The sequence below is a fragment of the Haliotis rufescens genome, unplaced genomic scaffold (assembly GCF_023055435.1).
Source record: "Haliotis rufescens isolate VD_foot unplaced genomic scaffold, xgHalRufe1.0.p SCAF_7, whole genome shotgun sequence".
Lineage (NCBI taxonomy): Eukaryota > Metazoa > Mollusca > Gastropoda > Lepetellida > Haliotidae > Haliotis > Haliotis rufescens.
The window spans coordinates 3,090,594-3,107,728 of NW_025964361.1; the positions used below are offsets into that span (position 1 = coordinate 3,090,594).

At 47.2% G+C, this 17,135-nt stretch overlaps 1 protein-coding gene across 2 annotated transcripts in view; it reads left to right on the plus strand.

Annotated features, from left to right (window-relative positions):
- LOC124139657 overlaps nucleotides 1-16,709 on the plus strand; it is a 37,009-nt gene extending 20,300 nt beyond the window's left edge. Inside the window, exons 9-18 of one of the 2 annotated variants that reach the window (XM_048387278.1) lie at nucleotides 268-345; nucleotides 3,642-3,702; nucleotides 4,830-4,959; nucleotides 5,747-5,871; nucleotides 9,181-9,294; nucleotides 10,271-10,358; nucleotides 11,596-11,633; nucleotides 12,328-12,408; nucleotides 13,834-13,968; nucleotides 16,097-16,709. In XM_048387278.1, the coding sequence (XP_048243235.1) occupies nucleotides 268-345; nucleotides 3,642-3,702; nucleotides 4,830-4,959; nucleotides 5,747-5,871; nucleotides 9,181-9,294; nucleotides 10,271-10,358; nucleotides 11,596-11,633; nucleotides 12,328-12,408; nucleotides 13,834-13,968; nucleotides 16,097-16,213 (967 nt within the window). In that variant the 3' untranslated portion in view covers nucleotides 16,214-16,709. The remainder of the gene's footprint in view (nucleotides 1-267; nucleotides 346-3,641; nucleotides 3,703-4,829; nucleotides 4,960-5,746; nucleotides 5,872-9,180; nucleotides 9,295-10,270; nucleotides 10,359-11,595; nucleotides 11,634-12,327; nucleotides 12,409-13,833; nucleotides 13,969-16,096) is intronic. The other variant, XM_048387279.1, reaches the window with a different exon arrangement.
- Nucleotides 16,710-17,135: the final 426 nt, after the last annotated feature.

A 17,135-nucleotide genomic window follows, 5' to 3' on the forward strand; every position in this document is an offset into this window, starting at 1 on the left:
TGACATAATGTGAAAAAGATCAATAACTGCCAGTTCCTTCTTATGCATAGAAATGCACCCCCCCCCCCCCCAAAAAAAAAAAAAATATAAAAAAAATATAAAAAAATAAAATAAATATAAACCAACAAAAAAACACGGTCATATAAACCTTTCTATTAAGCAGCGCGTCGGATGAGTGCGCATTGGCTACACTTAATTTATTTCTTATTCTGTTTTATTTAATTAATTATGCAATGACACGTATGGCATATATGACTACTGTTTCAGATCTCTTGTGTTGTTTGAGGACTTCCCCTGCGACGTGTTCGCGAGAGAGCCCGATGATTTCTTCTACCAGTTCATCCCGTGAGTGTCATACTGAAGGGACCCGTGAAGATCCGGGGTAGAATAGGTCTTCAGCAACCCATGCTTGCCATAAAAGGCGACTATGCTTGTCGTAAGAGGTGACTAATTGGATCGGGCGGTCAGGCTCGTCGACTTGGTTGATGTATGTCATCGCGTAGATCGATGCTCATGATGCCAATCACTGGATTGTCTTGTCCAGACTCGATTATTTACAGACCGCCGTCATATACCTGTAATATTGCTGAGTGCGGCGTTAAACCACAAAGAAACAAACAAACATACCTAAGGCTATCGCACATCTGCAGGACACATATGCACAAAGCAGTGGTAGTAAGACCATGTTAAATAAGGGGTAATATTCGTAGCACTAAGATTGCTTTTAGCTTTTAGCCCTGGGCCCAGTACTATATAGCGTTGTTAGTGCTACGGTCGTAAGGTCATGTTTAAGTATGTGAGTTTTAGTACTAAGATTGCTTTGTACAAGTGAGCCCAGTGCCCGAACACTCAAAGCGATCTTAGCACTATGACAATCGCTTCTCTATGATACGACGCAGCCTAAGAACACTTTGCCGAAAGGGAAGAAACATTCCCGTGTTTCCTTTTGGCTTGACAACGATGAACTCCATTCCCAAAAGGGACTTAATCTTTCGTCCACAAAGTATCGTAGCACTACGACAGTCGTAACACTAATAGCTTAGCAGAGATTAAAACAATTAAGGCAACTGTAGCGCTAAATTTGCTTTGTGGAACGGTAAGCTGTTATGTTACGGTTTGGAAAAGACGGTCATCGGTTTGTTTGTTTGTTTGTTTGTTTGTTGTTTTATGCCCACAATATTCCAGCTATTACGACCGGTCTTCGTAGAATTTCCGTGTAGGCTTCCGTCAGACGTCCGTGTAGAAACTGACCCTGGCTTAGCAGCACCCCTTTAATACGTGTCTCAAAAATATTGCTTGACAGACCGCAGGTTGACCTTCAAAGTTTATCATTGTTCAATAGGAGTGAGTGAGTGAGTACGGTTTTACGCCGCTTTTAGCAATATTCCAGCAATATCACGGCGGGGGACACCAGAAATGGGCTTCACACATTGTACCCATGTCGGGAATCGAACCCGGGTCTTCGGCGTGACGAGTGAACGCTTTAACCACTAGGCTACCCGACCGCCCCTGTTCAATAGGACAACGACCTGTAAAGAACCGGGTTAGTATATGTCTTCAGTAACCCTTGCTTGCTCTAATAGCGACTATGCCTGTCGTAAGAGGCAACTATGCCAGTCTTGAGAGGCGACTCACGGGGTCGAGTGGTCAGACTCGCTGACTTGGTTGATGCATGTCATCGCATCCCAATTGCGTGGATCGATGTTCATGATGTCAGTCAATGGATTGTCTGGTCCAGACTCGATAATTTACAGACCGCCGTCATATAGCTGTAATATTGCTCAGTGCGGCGTTAAACAACAAACAAACAAACAAACATGAGGTCAAGGTATAATACGCCCATATGAGCTCTTTAGCTCGATCTGTTTTGTACTGTGATGACTTTGTGACTCCTTAGTCTTTGATAGACCCTTCAATCTCATACAATGTGATCTGTTATTCCGTTGCAATATATTTCTCCTAAAGATATGATTAACCATGGACATGAAGTCACGTCAGGTTGGGTGGGGTGTCAGGGGTTAGACTCCACCGAAAACCTCATCCACCACTTTGAAGATCACATACATACCCCAAGCAGATGACCAACAAAACCATCATCTAATTATGATTGAAATACGAGGGCACGGGTGGCCCACTCGTCTAAGGCGCCGCGATTCGCTGTGCAGAGTTGCGTCCCTTGGGCACGCCGGAAACCTATGATTGTGGGCTCGAATCCCGGTTCGCCCCGATTATGTTTCTAGGTTTGTCAGCACCATACCCGTGCTCGTGGGTTTCACCGAAGTGGTAAACGTCTGAGACCTGCATCACTTCGGGCTTTCCTCCCACATTAAGCTGACACGCCGTGATATAACTGGAATATTGTTAAAAGCGGCGTAAAACCCAACTCACTCACTCACTATGATTGAAATACACATGTACGTTCAAAATGGCACCCAAGATCCACCGACCGGAATTTAAAATGTAAAACTTGAATCCCATCAGATCCGGACGGAGACAGGTATTGAATCGTGATACAGGGTCTGTTTTAATGTGATTGACATAATGTCATGTTTTACAACGCGACCGCCTCCGTGGTCTTGTGGCAGAGCGTCCGCCCGGAGAGCGGAAGGTCCAGGGTTCGATTCCCGGCCGCGTCATACCATAAGACGTTAAAATATGGTACTTGTTGTTACCCTGTCTGGCGCTCGGCATTAAAACAGGGACTGGTCGGCTCGGAGTCAGTATACTGTGTCTGAGTGGGGCATTCATGTTAAACTGCGTCATGGTATCTCAGTGAGCTAGCACTATAAATTGGCATCAGTCCGGACTAGTACAAGCAGCCACACACCCCCCCACACACGTGCATGCACGTCGCTATATAAGCGCAATAATCTTGGACGCGACGTTAAGCCAAATTTCACCTCACCTCATCTTTAACAACGCATACTTTGACAAAGAGGACCACCCAAGCTACACCATGTCAAGGGTAGAACCTGGGCCCAGTTTCACAAAGCGATCTTAGCGTTACGACCACCCTAACCCAATGTTATAGTATTGGAGTTACGATCACCTTAGTACTAAGATCGCTTTGTGGAACGGGGCCTTGAGCATCTTGTCCATGTTACCGAGATCCTAAAAAATTGTCACCTACGGCTATTTTAATTCACCGTGATTTGAGATAACCTATTTGTTGATTTTGATTTAAATTTAGGTTAAATAAATGTCGGTATTGAATTTCTAATCATGAAAATGATATTATATCTGCTTCACTAGTTAACGAGATATTAACACGTACAAAAAACATATGTTTTAGTCTTTGAAATCAGTTAATGGTGGCCATCACAATAATCTCACGTAGCAAAAAACGATTTAAGTTAAACAAATAATCAGTTTGTTGGGCATGATGATGTTTTCCGTTATAGTATATTGCATTTTATACATCTACAATTTTTTTTTACAATTTCGGTGCAAATAGTTTAGAAAACAAGATATTTCTTTGTTATTTTAACAATTACAGTTTTACGATGATATCATTGCTTTTTATCAATGTTGCAGTATATCTATCTATCTATCTATCTACCTATCTATCTATAATAGCATCTCTGTGCATATCAAGTTGAAACACTGTAAGCTTATTTAATCATATGCATTATTTTTTTTAGAAGCGACTCAATTATCGTGAGAGACAGTCGCGAATGCCGATATCTGATCGTTGTTAAATCAGTAAGTATTTGATCAACAAACACTATTACAAATCAAAGTCAGGATCAATTCGGAATACTCCAACACACCAGGAAATCTGAAAACAATCATATTTTATAGACATTGTGAAATTCGCTGTAACCTGAATGTGAGTGTGTACTGTTTTCTGATTGGCTGAAAAAAAACCCCGTTGTTAAATGGGATTTGATGCAGGAAATCCCGGACTTTTCACTGCGTATGAATACGCAAACATTATGAGAGTGCCTCATTGCTCATTCGTGACCAACTCGTGTTATTCCGGGACAAGCCGAATAACGACTCGTGCCCCATTCGTCACCACTCGCCCCTTTCCGTAACCTGCAAGAAGACTCGTCCCCCTATCGATGAAGGTTATGTGCGAAAATACGACAAACCAATCAGAATGCACGTTTGATTTCAAGTTGTTCATCAAAGAATCCCTCAGAAATAATTTTTGATTTTACATATGTCTTGCATCTAAAAATATACCCAAGACACAGTTAAATGTGTTCAATCATGCTGTATCATTCCGCATGTCCAGATGGGCTTTAAATTGCATCTGAAATATATATAATATATGGGGAAATATATGTGAAGCATTACGCAACGAGTTGACAATTGTTTTAGGTATGCCCGTTTGCGCTAAGACGGAACCCGGTCGCAAAAATGGATATGAGAGGGGCACGAGTCGCTATTCGGCTTGTCCCGGAATAACACGAGTTGGTCACGAATGCTCGTGCCCCTCTCGTGGACATTTTTGCAACCGGGTTCCGTCTTAGCGCAAACGGGCATACCTAAAACAATTGTCAACTCGTTGCGTCATGGTTCACGAATAATTCCCCTTATGTTACATACTTCAGATGCAATTTAAAACACATCGGGACGTGCGGAATGATACAGTATAATTGAACACATTTAACTGTGTCTTCGGTATATTTTTAGATGCAAGACATATGTAAAATCAAAAATTATTTCTGAGGGATTCTTTGACGAAGAACTTGAAATCATACGCGCATTCTGATTGGTTTGTCGTATTTTCGCGCATAACATTCATCGATAGGGAGACGAGACCTCTTGTAGATTACGGAAAGGGGCGAGTGGTGACGAATGCCTCATTGCTATGTTTCTAGGGCAAATGCTCTCTGGTGGCACCGTTCAAAGAGTCGAGCCAGCATAAGGAGAGACCGGTCAGCATAAGGACTGACTTGGAGAGAGCCTTTCCTTTCTACGCAGAGAAGCGCAAATTGAACAACAGACCAAGTACGATATCGAATTTTGATCTTGACGTGAATGAGTGAGTGAGTTTTTTAACGCCGATTCGACAGCATTTCAGTTTTATCACGACGTGTCAGCTTGATGTGGCTGGAAATGCCAAAGTAACGTAGTTTTTGGACCTTTGCAAAGGGTATAACAAACAAGGAGCCGACAAATCAAGATTATCAGGCGAATATGGGATTCGAACCCATAACCATTGCTTTTCGGCGCGCATAAGGGACGCAACTTTGAAACAGCGAATTGCGACGACTTGGCCATTCGTGCACCCGAATCTGTCTTGGTGTAATCCACTTCATGTATTTCTGATGGTGGCGCTTTAGTGTGTGTGCGTGTGTGCGTGCGTGCGTGCGGGCCTGCGTGCGTGCTTGCGTAGTGCGCATGTGCTTGCGTACGTATGCTCTAAGAGTTAAAAAACTTAACTCTGGCAAGATCCTGCACAAAAGTCAGATGTGTCACATGAACTCAATCGAGTTATTAATTTGCATGTTATTAGACGCCAACGCCAAATATGTTTTTTATATATCATGAAATGGAATAACGTGTTAATGTGCATTCGTGATGGTAACAACTGATCTTATGAACACCGTGTCACAATAACTAAACGCTACTGTGACATAATCAGGAGAACATGCAGTGTCTTCAATGCAAAAGCTTCCAATATACTTTCACTATCTGTAATTATTTAGAGCAGACAGGCTGGTATACACTGTGACCTTGGGAACAGGTCAGTCACAACGGTTCAGAAAGCGTGACGTGCATGTTGGGATTGCAGAGACGGGGTTAGCCCTGGAGAGGTCAGCCAGCGACTTCCGGGACTCCCTAGAGGTGGGGCTGCTGACGGGGGTGCTGGACAAGAGACAGCTGGAGGAACGTGGGGTAGAGCATCAGAGAGGCCAGGTGGGTGGAAGGTGTGAGGGTGGATCGAGGGTGTGGAGGTGGGTCGAGGGTGTGGAGGTGGATTGAGGGTGTGGAAGTGGGTCGAGGGTGTGGAGGTGGGTCGAGGGTGTGGTGGAGGATTGAGGGTGTGGAGGATGGTCGAGGGTGTGGAGGTGGGTCGAGGGTGTGGAGGTGGATTGAGGGTGTGGAAGTGGGTCGAGGGTGTGGAGGTGGGTCGAGGGTGTGGTGGAGGATTGAGGGTGTGGAGGATGGTCGAGGGTGTGAAGGTGGATTGAGGGTGTGGAGGTGGGTCGAGGGTGTGGAGATGGGTCGAGGGTGTGGTCGTGGGTCAAGTTGTGGAGTTGGAGCGAGGGTCGAGGGTGTGGAGGTGGGTCGAGGGTGTGGAGGTGGGTCGAGGGTGTGGAGGTGGAGCGAGGGTGTGGAGATGGGTCGAGGGTGTGGTGGTGGATTGAGGATGGTCGAGGGTGTGGAGGTGGGTTGAGGGTGTGGAGGTGGTTCGAGGGTGTGGTCGTGGGTCAAGTTGTGGAGTTGGAGCGAGGGTCGAGGGTGTGGCGGTGGGTCGAGGGTGTGGAGATGGATCGAGGGTGTGGAGGTTGGTCGAGGGTGTGGAGGTGGGTCAAGGGTGTGGTGGTGGGTCGAGGGTGTGGAGGTGGGTCGAGGGTGTGGAGGTGGATCGAGGGTGTGGAGGCGGATCGAGGGTGTGGAGGTGGGTCGAGGGTGTGGAGGTTGGTCGAAGGTGTGGAGGTGGAGCGAGGGCCGAGGGTGTGGAGGTGGGTCGAGGGTGTGGTGTTGGGTCAAGCTGTGGAGCGAGGGTCGTGGGTGTGGAGGTGGGTCGAGGGTGTGGAGGTGGAGCGAGGGTCGAGGGTGTGGAGGTGGAGTGAGGGTGTGGAGATGGGGCGAGGGTGTGGAGGTGGGTCGAGGGTGTGGAGATGGGTCGAGGGTGTGGAGATGGGTCGAGGGTGCGGAGGTGGGTCGAGGGTGTGGAGGTGGAGCGAGGGTGTGGAGATGGGTCGAGGGTGTGGAGATGGGTCGAGGGTGTGGAGATGGGTCGAGGGTGTGGAGGTGGGTCGAGGGTGTGGAGATGGGTCGAGGGTGTGGAGATGGGGCGAGGGTGTGGAGATGGGGCGAGGGTGTGGAGGTGGGTCGAGGGTGTGGAGGTGGGTCGAGGGTGTGGAGATGGGTCGAGGGTGTGGAGATGGGTCGAGGGTGCGGAGGTGGGTCGAGGGTGTGGAGGTGGAGCGAGGGTGTGGAGATGGGTCGAGGGTGTGGTGGTGGATTGAGGATGGTCGAGGGTGTGGAGGTGGGTTGAGGGTGTGGAGGTGGGTCGAGGGTGTGGAGGTGGGTCGAGGGTGTGGAGGTGGATCGAGGGTGTGGAGGCGGATCGAGGGTGTGGAGGCGGATCGAGGGTGTGGAGGTGGGTCGAGGGTGTGGAGGTTGGTCGAAGGTGTGGAGGTGGAGCGAGGGCCAAGGGTGTGGAGGTGGGTCGAGGGTGTGGTGTTGGGTCAAGCTGTGGAGCGAGGGTCGTGGGTGTGGAGGTGGGTCGAGGGTGTGGAGGTGGAGCGAGGGTCGAGGGTGTGGAGGTGGGTCGAGGGTGTGGTGGTTGGTCGAGGGTGTGGAGGTGGGTCGAGGGTGTGGAGGCGGATCGAGGGTGTGGAGGCGGATCGAGGGTGTGGAGGTGGGTCGAGGGTGTGGAGGGTGTGGAGGCGGATCGAGGGTGTGGTGTTGGGTCAAGCTGTGGAGCGAGGGTCGTGGGTGTGGAGGTGGGTCGAGGGTGTGGAGGTGGAGCGAGGGTCGAGGGTGTGGAGGTGGGTCGAGGGTGTGGTGGTTGGTCGAGGGTGTGGAGGCGGATCGAGGGTGTGGAGGCGGATCGAGGGTGTGGAGGTAGGTCGAGGGTGTGGAGGTTGGTCGAAGGTGTGGAGGTGGAGCGAGGGCCGAGGGTGTGGAGGTGGGTCGAGGGTGTGGTGTTGGGTCAAGCTGTGGAGCGAGGGTCGTGGGTGTGGAGGTGGGTCGAGGGTGTGGAGATGGATCGAGGGTGTGGAGGTTGGTCGAGGGTGTGGAGGTGGGTCGAGGGTGTTGTGGTGGGTCGAGGGTGTGGAGGTGGGTCGAGGGTGTGGAGGTGGATCGAGGGTGTGGAGGCGGATCGAGGGTGTGGAGGCGGATCGAGGGTGTGGAGGTGGGTCGAGGGTGTGGAGGTTGGTCGAAGGTGTGGAGGTGGAGCGAGGGCCGAGGGTGTGGAGGTGAGTCGAGGGTGTGGAGATGGAGCGAGGGTCGAGGGTGTGGAGGTGGGTCGAGGGTGTGGTGGTGGGTCGAGGGTGTGGAGATGGGTCTAGGGTGTGGAGGTTGATCGAGGGTGTGGAGGCGGATCGAGGGTGTGGAGGCGGATCGAGGGTGTGGAGGTGGGTCGAGGGTGTGGAGGGTGTGGAGGCGGATCGAGGGTGTGGAGGTAGGTCGAGGGTGTGGAGGTTGGTCGAAGGTGTGGAGGTGGAGCGAGGGCCGAGGGTGTGGAGGTGGGTCGAGGGTGTGGTGTTGGGTCAAGCTGTGGAGCGAGGGTCGTGGGTGTGGAGGTTGGTCGAGGGTGTGGAGGTGGGTCGAGGGTGTGGTGGTGGGTCGAGGGTGTGGAGGTGGGTCGAGGGTGTGGAGGTGGATCGAGGGTGTGGAGGCGGATCGAGGGTGTGGAGGCGGATCGAGGGTGTGGAGGTGGGTCGAGGGTGTGGAGGTTGGTCGAAGGTGTGGAGGTGGAGCGAGGGCCGAGGGTGTGGAGGTGGGTCGAGGGTGTGGTGTTGGGTCAAGCTGTGGAGCGAGGGTCGAGGGTGTGGAGGTGGGTCGAGGGTGTGGAGGTGGAGCGAGGGTCGAGGGTGTGGAGGTGAGTCGAGGGTGTGGAGGTGGGTCGAGGGTGTGGAGATATGATCGTGGGTGGAAAGTGGGACGAATGTGGGTTGGTAGAAGTGTGTGTGTGTGTGGGGGGGGGGGGGGGGGGGTTGTTAATGGTAGGAAGATGGGTAGAGTTCGAGGGTGGGCAGGAGGTAGAGGGGGAATGGAAGGTAGGGAGGTAGGTAGAGGGTGGGGAGGTGGGTAGAGGATGCGGAGGTGGGTCATTCCGGTGAGAGTTAGGAACAAACCCCACAGCTGTGTGCCGCCTACATCCGACATCGGGACATTTTACTGGAGCTTCAAAATATACATCAAGCAAAATGTGCTTTCAAAGCCTCATTTCGCGTGTCAAAAGTTTCGATGAGATGTTTCATTCACGAACATGACCTCAATATAGTAAAACCTCCCTTGGTTTCATTTGTGTATTGGTATTTACAGAGGACGGCGGGTGGGAGGAACTCACAAACTGTGAAACGTCCGCCTCCACTGCAGAAGAGTATGACCATGAGCAACTTCTTCGACAGTGTGGAGCAAGACAGGCGACGAAGTATGGTAGGTGAAGTGACATCCTCGATTATGAAGGGTATTATACCTACGTGTCATAATATAATGGAGATACAATAAATACACTGGATAATCGAGGATGATGAATAAAGTGAATAGGCCTTAGAATAGGTCTTCGGCATCACATGCTTGTCTTAAGAAGCGACCGTGCTTGTCGTAAGAGGCGACTAACGGGATCGGGTGGTCAGGCTCGCTGACTTGGTTGATGCATGTCATCGTATCCCTATTGCTGTTGTTTGTTGTTGAACGCCGCACTCAGCAATATTCGAGTCTGGGCCAGACAATCCAGTGATTGACATCATGAGAATCGATCCACGCAATTGGGATACGATGACATGCATCAACTAATTCAGCGAGCCTGACCACCCGATCCCGTTAACCGCCTCTTGACAAGCACAGGTTGCTGAAGACCTATTCTACCCCGGATCTTCACGGGGCCGTATCCAAATTGCGAAGATCGACGCTCATGATGTCAATCACTTGATTGACTGGTCCCGACTCGATTATTAAAAGACCGCCGTCATATAGCTGGTGTATTGCTGAGTGCAAACAACAAACAAACAAAACCTACATCAATTACATGTGCTTCTGTAGCTCACTCAACCATCAGTGAGTAAGTGAGTGAGTGAGTTGGGTTTAACGCGGCTTTTAACAGTATTCCAGTTATATCTCGGCGTGTCAGCTTAATGTGGGAAGAAATCCCGAAGTGATGCAGGTCTCAGACGTTTACAACTTCGGTGAAACACACGAGCACGGGATATTGTGCTGACAAACCTAGAAATATAATCGGGGCGAACCGGGATTCGAACCCACAATCATAGGTTTCTGGCGTGCCCAAGGGACGCAACTCTTCACAGCGAATCGCGGCCCCTTAGACGAATGGGCCACCCGTGCCCACCTCAACCATCAGACGGACACGTAATGCAGTGTCGGGTTAACACTGAGTTGTGTACTGTTTCCCCAGCAGGGCGGGGAGGATGGAGACAGCACGTTCTGGGCGATGAGACTGAGAGGACCATCCTTCCGTCAGATGATGAGCAAGAGGAGAATTGGTAACCACCCAAACCATCTTTCACGCTAGACGAACTCTTATTATTGTCAGGATTAAGAATATTTGCGTACGGATAATCGAAAATACATAAATTGCAAGCGCTACCTTGGTATTTGATTGGCTAACCAATACTTACTTTCATATATGTTTCTATAAACCGAATAAATATTAGGCACGGGCACTTAGACACTACTGTTTCCTGATTGGCTGATAATAGTATGGGCGGGGCTTGTTTTGAATTATTGGGCTAAACGATGTCACTGATTTCGTACTGTTGTCTACATTTTTTTGTGTTAATCGTTAAAACGCAATCTGTGAGGTAATATTTATATATATAAGAATTCAATATGTTTTGCGTCTATGGAGGGATAAACGTAAAACACACTGTGCAAACTGTGCAAATCCGCGTGACACATTTCCGGGCCTCACCTTTTCTTTTTTCGAGCCCCTTAACAATACGTGACCACACGCTTTGTGACGTAATCACGGTAGACCATTCCAAGCCCACTGAAGACATCAAACTGTTCGCCACCTGCCGTTGAAGTTGTATTGCAAATGAAGCCACACAAGGAATGCTATTCAATAAGTAATGAAAACATACCTGAAAACCTACTTTTTTATACTGGTGATAATTTTGCATCGTAACAATCGTATGTACCGATTATGTATCAGCTGTTGTTTGTAAACTTCCTGTCTGTAATGTCACGTGACCATGGTGAGCATCTATTTTTAACTTGGCTGTCATGGAGGGGCTCAAAATCAGGTGACGATAACAAAATGGCAACTGATCGACTCGTCTCGCTCGTCGAGGTATCATCGCTTTTAAATTAAGAAGACATGAGTTAACAGAAATAAATTTTCCCAAAAGTTTAGCGTACTGGGATCATTATGAGAGACGTAATCAAAATAATTCTTAGGGGCTCGAAAACCCTAAATACGAGGATACATTACTCTGTTCTACTGTTGACTATAGATTCGTTGGAATGATTCAGAATGTAATGTTTTGTTTGTTGAACAAAAATAAATTGAATATTATTACGAAATATAAAATGTATGCCGTAATATCATTGGAAGAAAATGTTGGTTCCATGCCGGGTTCTCTATGGGTCATTTCAATAATATTCATCACGTGTTCATCTGCTGAAAGAAAAAGAGGAAATAGACTATTAAATACGCTTATACCATGCCAATGGCTGTCACCACATTATTTCATCATTTATATTTATTGTTTCTGGCAGGGTCAAGGTCGAACAACAGAGCAACGTCTGCACAAAACGTAAGTCTTATCTAGGAATACCAGTTAAGATCCACTGGTGCTTGAGAGAGTGTTCTAACGACCTTTGAATGTTCACATGGTAGACTTGTGATATCCCAGAAATATACTCATCAGGAAAGAAACGTGTGTGTGTGTGTGTGTGTGTGTGTCTCTGTGTGTGTGTGTGGGGGGGGGGGGGGGGGGGGGGGGGGGGCTGTGTGGCTGTGAGCGTGTCTCTTTGTGTGTGTGTGTGTGTGTGTGTGTGTGTGTGTGTGTGGCTGTGTGGCTGTGTGGCTGTGTGGCTGGTTGATGTTCCGGACTTATGCTGGTTTTACAGCTAGCCCACTGAGATGCATCGCTGCAATTTAATATGAATACCCCGTCCTTGTTTTATTCGCTTTATGCCGAGGGCCAGGCAGGGCATCAAGAAGTACCAGCTTTTAATGTGTTTGGACATGACCCATTCCAGACAGGGATAAGGTAATGCGAGCATACGGTACAATCAAAAACGTATTCATGTAAAACTGCGACATGGTATCTCAGTGGGCTAGCACTATAAAACCGGCATTAGTCGGACAAGTACAAGCAGCCACCCACACACGTCGCAATTTAAGTGCACTTATCTTGGACGCGGCGTTAAACCCCATTTAACCTCATCTCACCGTATAGTGGGTATTTGTATGTTGTATAATGTATGGTGAATATTTTATGTCAGATGAAGAAGTTGGACTTTCTCCGAGAAAACGATTCCGTGTCATTCGCTGAAGTTGCGGAGCTGAAGCAGGGGGCTGTATTTGTAAGTATTACCGGCCGCTTATTTATTGGAATATTCATATGATATTTCACTTACATTTGTCGTTACCTTTTGCAAATTAACACGATTTGTCTTACAAATATGTGATAAATCATATGTAAAGAAGATATTGAATCGCTGAAAAGTGAAACGAAAATGTCAAAAACTAAAATGAAAATACAGATAACTATTTCCACCGCGGTGTTAAGATTTTGATTAACGAATCGCTGATGAAAGAGATCTGATCTGTCGGGGTTCAGACTATTCAGATTAACAAGATCCGGACTGTCAGGGTTCGACTTGTTAAGATGCAGATTGACGAGATCCCAACATTTGAGGTTCGATGAAGTGAGTTTGGTTTTCCGCCGCCTTGGACAGTATTCCAGTTATATTACGGCGTTTCAGGTTGATTTTTGAGGAAAACCCGAAGTGAGGCATGTTTTAGACGTTTTCCACTTTGGGGAAACCCACGAGCACGGGCATGATGGTGTCATGAAACCAAGAAACATTATCAGAGCGAACCTGGGATTCGAACCCAGGATCAAATATTTCTGGCCAGCCTAATTAATTGCGACGCCACAGATGACTGGGCCACCGGTTGCGCTATATACGAGATCCTGACTATTGGGGTTATAATAAATGACGTCCAGATTAACGAGGTCCGGTCAATCCAAGTTCGCACTACCGAGAATCAGATTAACGAGATCTAGGTTATTTTGAATAGATTAATGAGGACCGCATACCCGTGAAGATCCGGTGTAGAATAAGTCTTCAGCAACCCATGCTTGCCGTGAAAGGTGACTATGCCTGTCTTAAGAGACGAAGTAACGGGATCGGGTGGTCAGGCTCGATGACCCGGTAGATGCATGTACAACAAACAAAGAATGTCATCGTGCGTGGATCGATGCTCATGATGTCAATCACTGGATTGTCTGGTCCTTACTCGGTTATTTACAAACCGCCGTTATATAGCTGGAATATTGCTGAGTGCGGCGTTAAACAACGATCAAAACAAAATCAATCTGTTCTCAATGAAATTATTGGAAACAGACAATATTGACCTTATTCTCTCCTTACTAGTGCTGAGTGCGGCGTTAAACAACAAACAAACAAACAAACGAGGTCTGCATCGTGGATAGAGCTCAGTCCATCATTCCTTACTACGTAAAGGCGACTAACGGGATCGGGTGGTCAGGCTCGCTGACTTGGTTGATGCATGTCATCGATCCCAATTGCGTGGATCGATGCTCATGATGTTAATCACTGGATTGTCTGGTCCAGACTCGATTATTTACAGACCGCCGTCATATACCTGGAATATTGGTGAGTGTGGCGTTAAACAACAAACCAACCAACCAAATCCTTACTACAAGAACTCACTGATACATCATATCTGTATTGACCTGACCCCCTGAATCCTGTCCCCAGGGCCTGGAGTCCCTGGTACACCGCCCCGCCTCCTCCCTCACCCTGGTCAGCCACGGAGCCGAGTGCCTCTTCGTCTCCAAGAAACTCTTCTTGCAGGAAGCCAACATCAAGACTCTGCGCGTCGTTAGTGATATGGTCAGTTGGTTTAAATATATATTATTATCCCCCGCAACGCAGTGGAAGGGGGATATAGAAATTGATGCTGTCTATCGGTCCTTCCGTCCGCCACGTTTCGTTTCCGGAGCAGAACTAAAAAACCATAAGATATATCTTAACCACACATGGATAGCTCTAGTGGTTAATTGGCATCTTCCCGAGGCAAGAAAGTTAACTGATTTTAAAAGTCCAGTTTCAACCCTTGCCGAACTAGGCTAGAATTACTGGGCTCGATCGTTGCGCAACCAGTGGCTATTACCAATTATGTCCCCTCTAAGCCTCTCCTATGGACCAATCAGATTCCACCTCTCGTATCACTTGCGTTTGCTTCACACAAAATGGATAATCAAGATCCATATTTTGATAAAACGGGTCTTACATCGCGAAATGCATCAAATCACGTGAGCACCTTGATTAAAAACATGAAAGGATTTGGAAAATATCTGCTGACAACGAATTGGCGATGCACATGCTTTGCAAATCCTGCAATCGATCGAAATCTGCACGACAGTTTGCGAACCGGATTTTGATTTCGGTGCGCGATTTCGATTGGACTATACATAGACTCGTTAGTCGAGACAAAACATAACTCCATGATACCAGCCTAGTTCGGCAAAGGTGGAAACTGGACTTTTATTGTCAGTTAACTCCTTTGCCTCGGGAAGATGGTTACTTGGTGGCTTTTGATAGTTTGGGATTTTAATTTTTAAAATATTTTTCGAGTGTCCATAGCAACGACTTTGACTTATACTGAAAATGGTCCACACAACTGGACATGTCATATTGGCGGGTGATATGAGTATTTCATGCTTGTTCATAATGGGATTGGGTATTAGTTCTCCAACTTTGGACGCCTGCTATAGCCAGTTATAACGCACCCAGCTGGGATTCCGGGTTAGAATTGACCATCAACATAGGGGAGGCGACTGGAATCGGGTTGTCAGCATCTTCCCGAGGCAAGGAAGTTAACTGACTATAAAAGTCCAGTTTCCTCCCTTGCCGAACTAGGCTGCAATTTTGGAGTTACATTTTGGCTGGACTAACGAGTCTATGCATAGTCCAATCAAAATCGCGTAACGAACGGTTCGTAAACAACATTGATTTCAACGTGCAGATTTCAGTCGACTACAGGATTTGCAAAGCATGTGTACAGCCAACTGAGCGTCGACAGATATTGTCCGAATTCTTTCATGCTTTTAATCAAGATGCTCACGTGAGTTGATGCACTTTGCGGGATAAGACCCGTTTTATTACAATATAGATCTGGATCATCGAGCAGATCGTCTTGACTGGGCACCGCCATTTTGTTTGAAGCAAATGCAAGCGTTATATGAGAAATGGAATCTGATTGGTCAATAGGAGGAACATAGAAGGGATATAACTCGTAAAAGCCACTGCTGGCGCTACGATCTATCCTGGAAATTCCAGCCTAGTTCGACAAGGGTGGAAACTGGACTTTTATAGTCAGTTAACGCCCTTGCCTCGGGAGGATGGGTTGTCAGTGACGTGGTTGATCGCGTGTCAACGTTTCGACGGCGTTGATCGTTGCTTCTAATATCAATCACTTGTCTGTCTGGTCCAGATTCGATTATTTTGTTTTTACCATGTCCTTGGATGTATCAGACAAGGAAAGATATGGCGTACCACATCAAGGTGACAAGTTAATCCTAAGAGACATTTTCTTTTGGGTAGACCTTGGTTTCAATCCTAACTTATGACCACTATGTACCTGAATGTTTCCCCTCTGATGTTGCTTCGGGATGACTTAAAAATAGGGGCGGTCGGGTAGCCTAGTGGTTAAAGCGTTCGCTCGTCACGCCGAAGACCCGGGTTCGATTCCCGACATGGGTACAATGTGTGAAGCCCATTTCTGGTGACCCCCGCCGTGATATCGCTGGGATATTGCTAAAAGCGGCGTAAAACCATACTCACTCACTCACTTAAAAATAAAACTCAATTAATAATTTACTTGTGTACAAATACCATATAGTTTGTAACTATGGTTATACAGTATTTAATTTCAAAATTAATTTGCTACGACTTAATCTGTGAGGTGTAGGTGCGTTGGTAGACTGCTTTGAAAGGGGGTCTATTTTGTCTTTTAAAGGTGATGAGCTACCCATCACAGGTTTTCATCCGCGAGCAGGTCAAAGTTCACCGTGACTGGATCAAGTACAGACGCGGTCTGGTGAGCGAGGTGACGTCCAGATATGAGGGTTCTTGACGACCTCCAGCACTGTTCACACTGCCCCAACTTAACCGTTAAATGAGAATGGCTGCTCCAGGTGTCCATTCCAGTCTAGGTCGAGAACTGTAATTAGTGCCATGTGGGAAACTGGGACTTGACTCTCGTTAACGTTGGATTCACACTACGACCGCGTAAAAAGTCCGACATGATGTTTTTCCTGACATAACTAAACTCACTGGAACCGAATTTTGAATGCGTTGCGTTCCGATACTGTGAAAAAAAGCACTAGAATGACAAAACGTCCCAGAAATCTGAAAAAACAACCCCCAAACCCCCCAAAATAATCCTTAATTTCAAACTTGAGTTGGATTTTTTTCTCCAGGGTCTGATGCACCTAATGCCTGGCCAAAGAAAGTGTACACTTTGACAAAAAAATTACAAACGTTATCAAACGTTATAAGGCTGAAACACAACACACTTAATGTCCAACACAACTATGATACCCGTATCAAATACATCACGATCGAATAACCATTTCTTGTTTGTTTTATGCTTGGTCGGGTAGCCTAGTGGTTAAAGCTTTCGCTAGTCACGCTGAAGACCCGGGTCCGATTCCCGACATGGGTACAATGTGTGAAGCCCATTTCTGGTGTCCCCCGCCGTGATATTGCTGGAATATTGCTAAAAGCGACGTAAAATCATGCTGACTCACTCACTGTTTTTTTTTTTTTTTAGCAACCATCAACCAAAGTGTTTACTTTCGTTTTTATCTTACGCACCGCATTTGAATCGCAGTTCAATATACATCGCACTAACTTTAGGGTTGTAGAGTGAATCCAGACCATACTACTCAAAATAAGTTGATTCTTTCATATGACTATACTTAATCTTTCATGCCCATGCTATATTAGTTTATTTGCGTTTGTTCTTTAACGCCGAACTCCAGTCTGGACCAGAC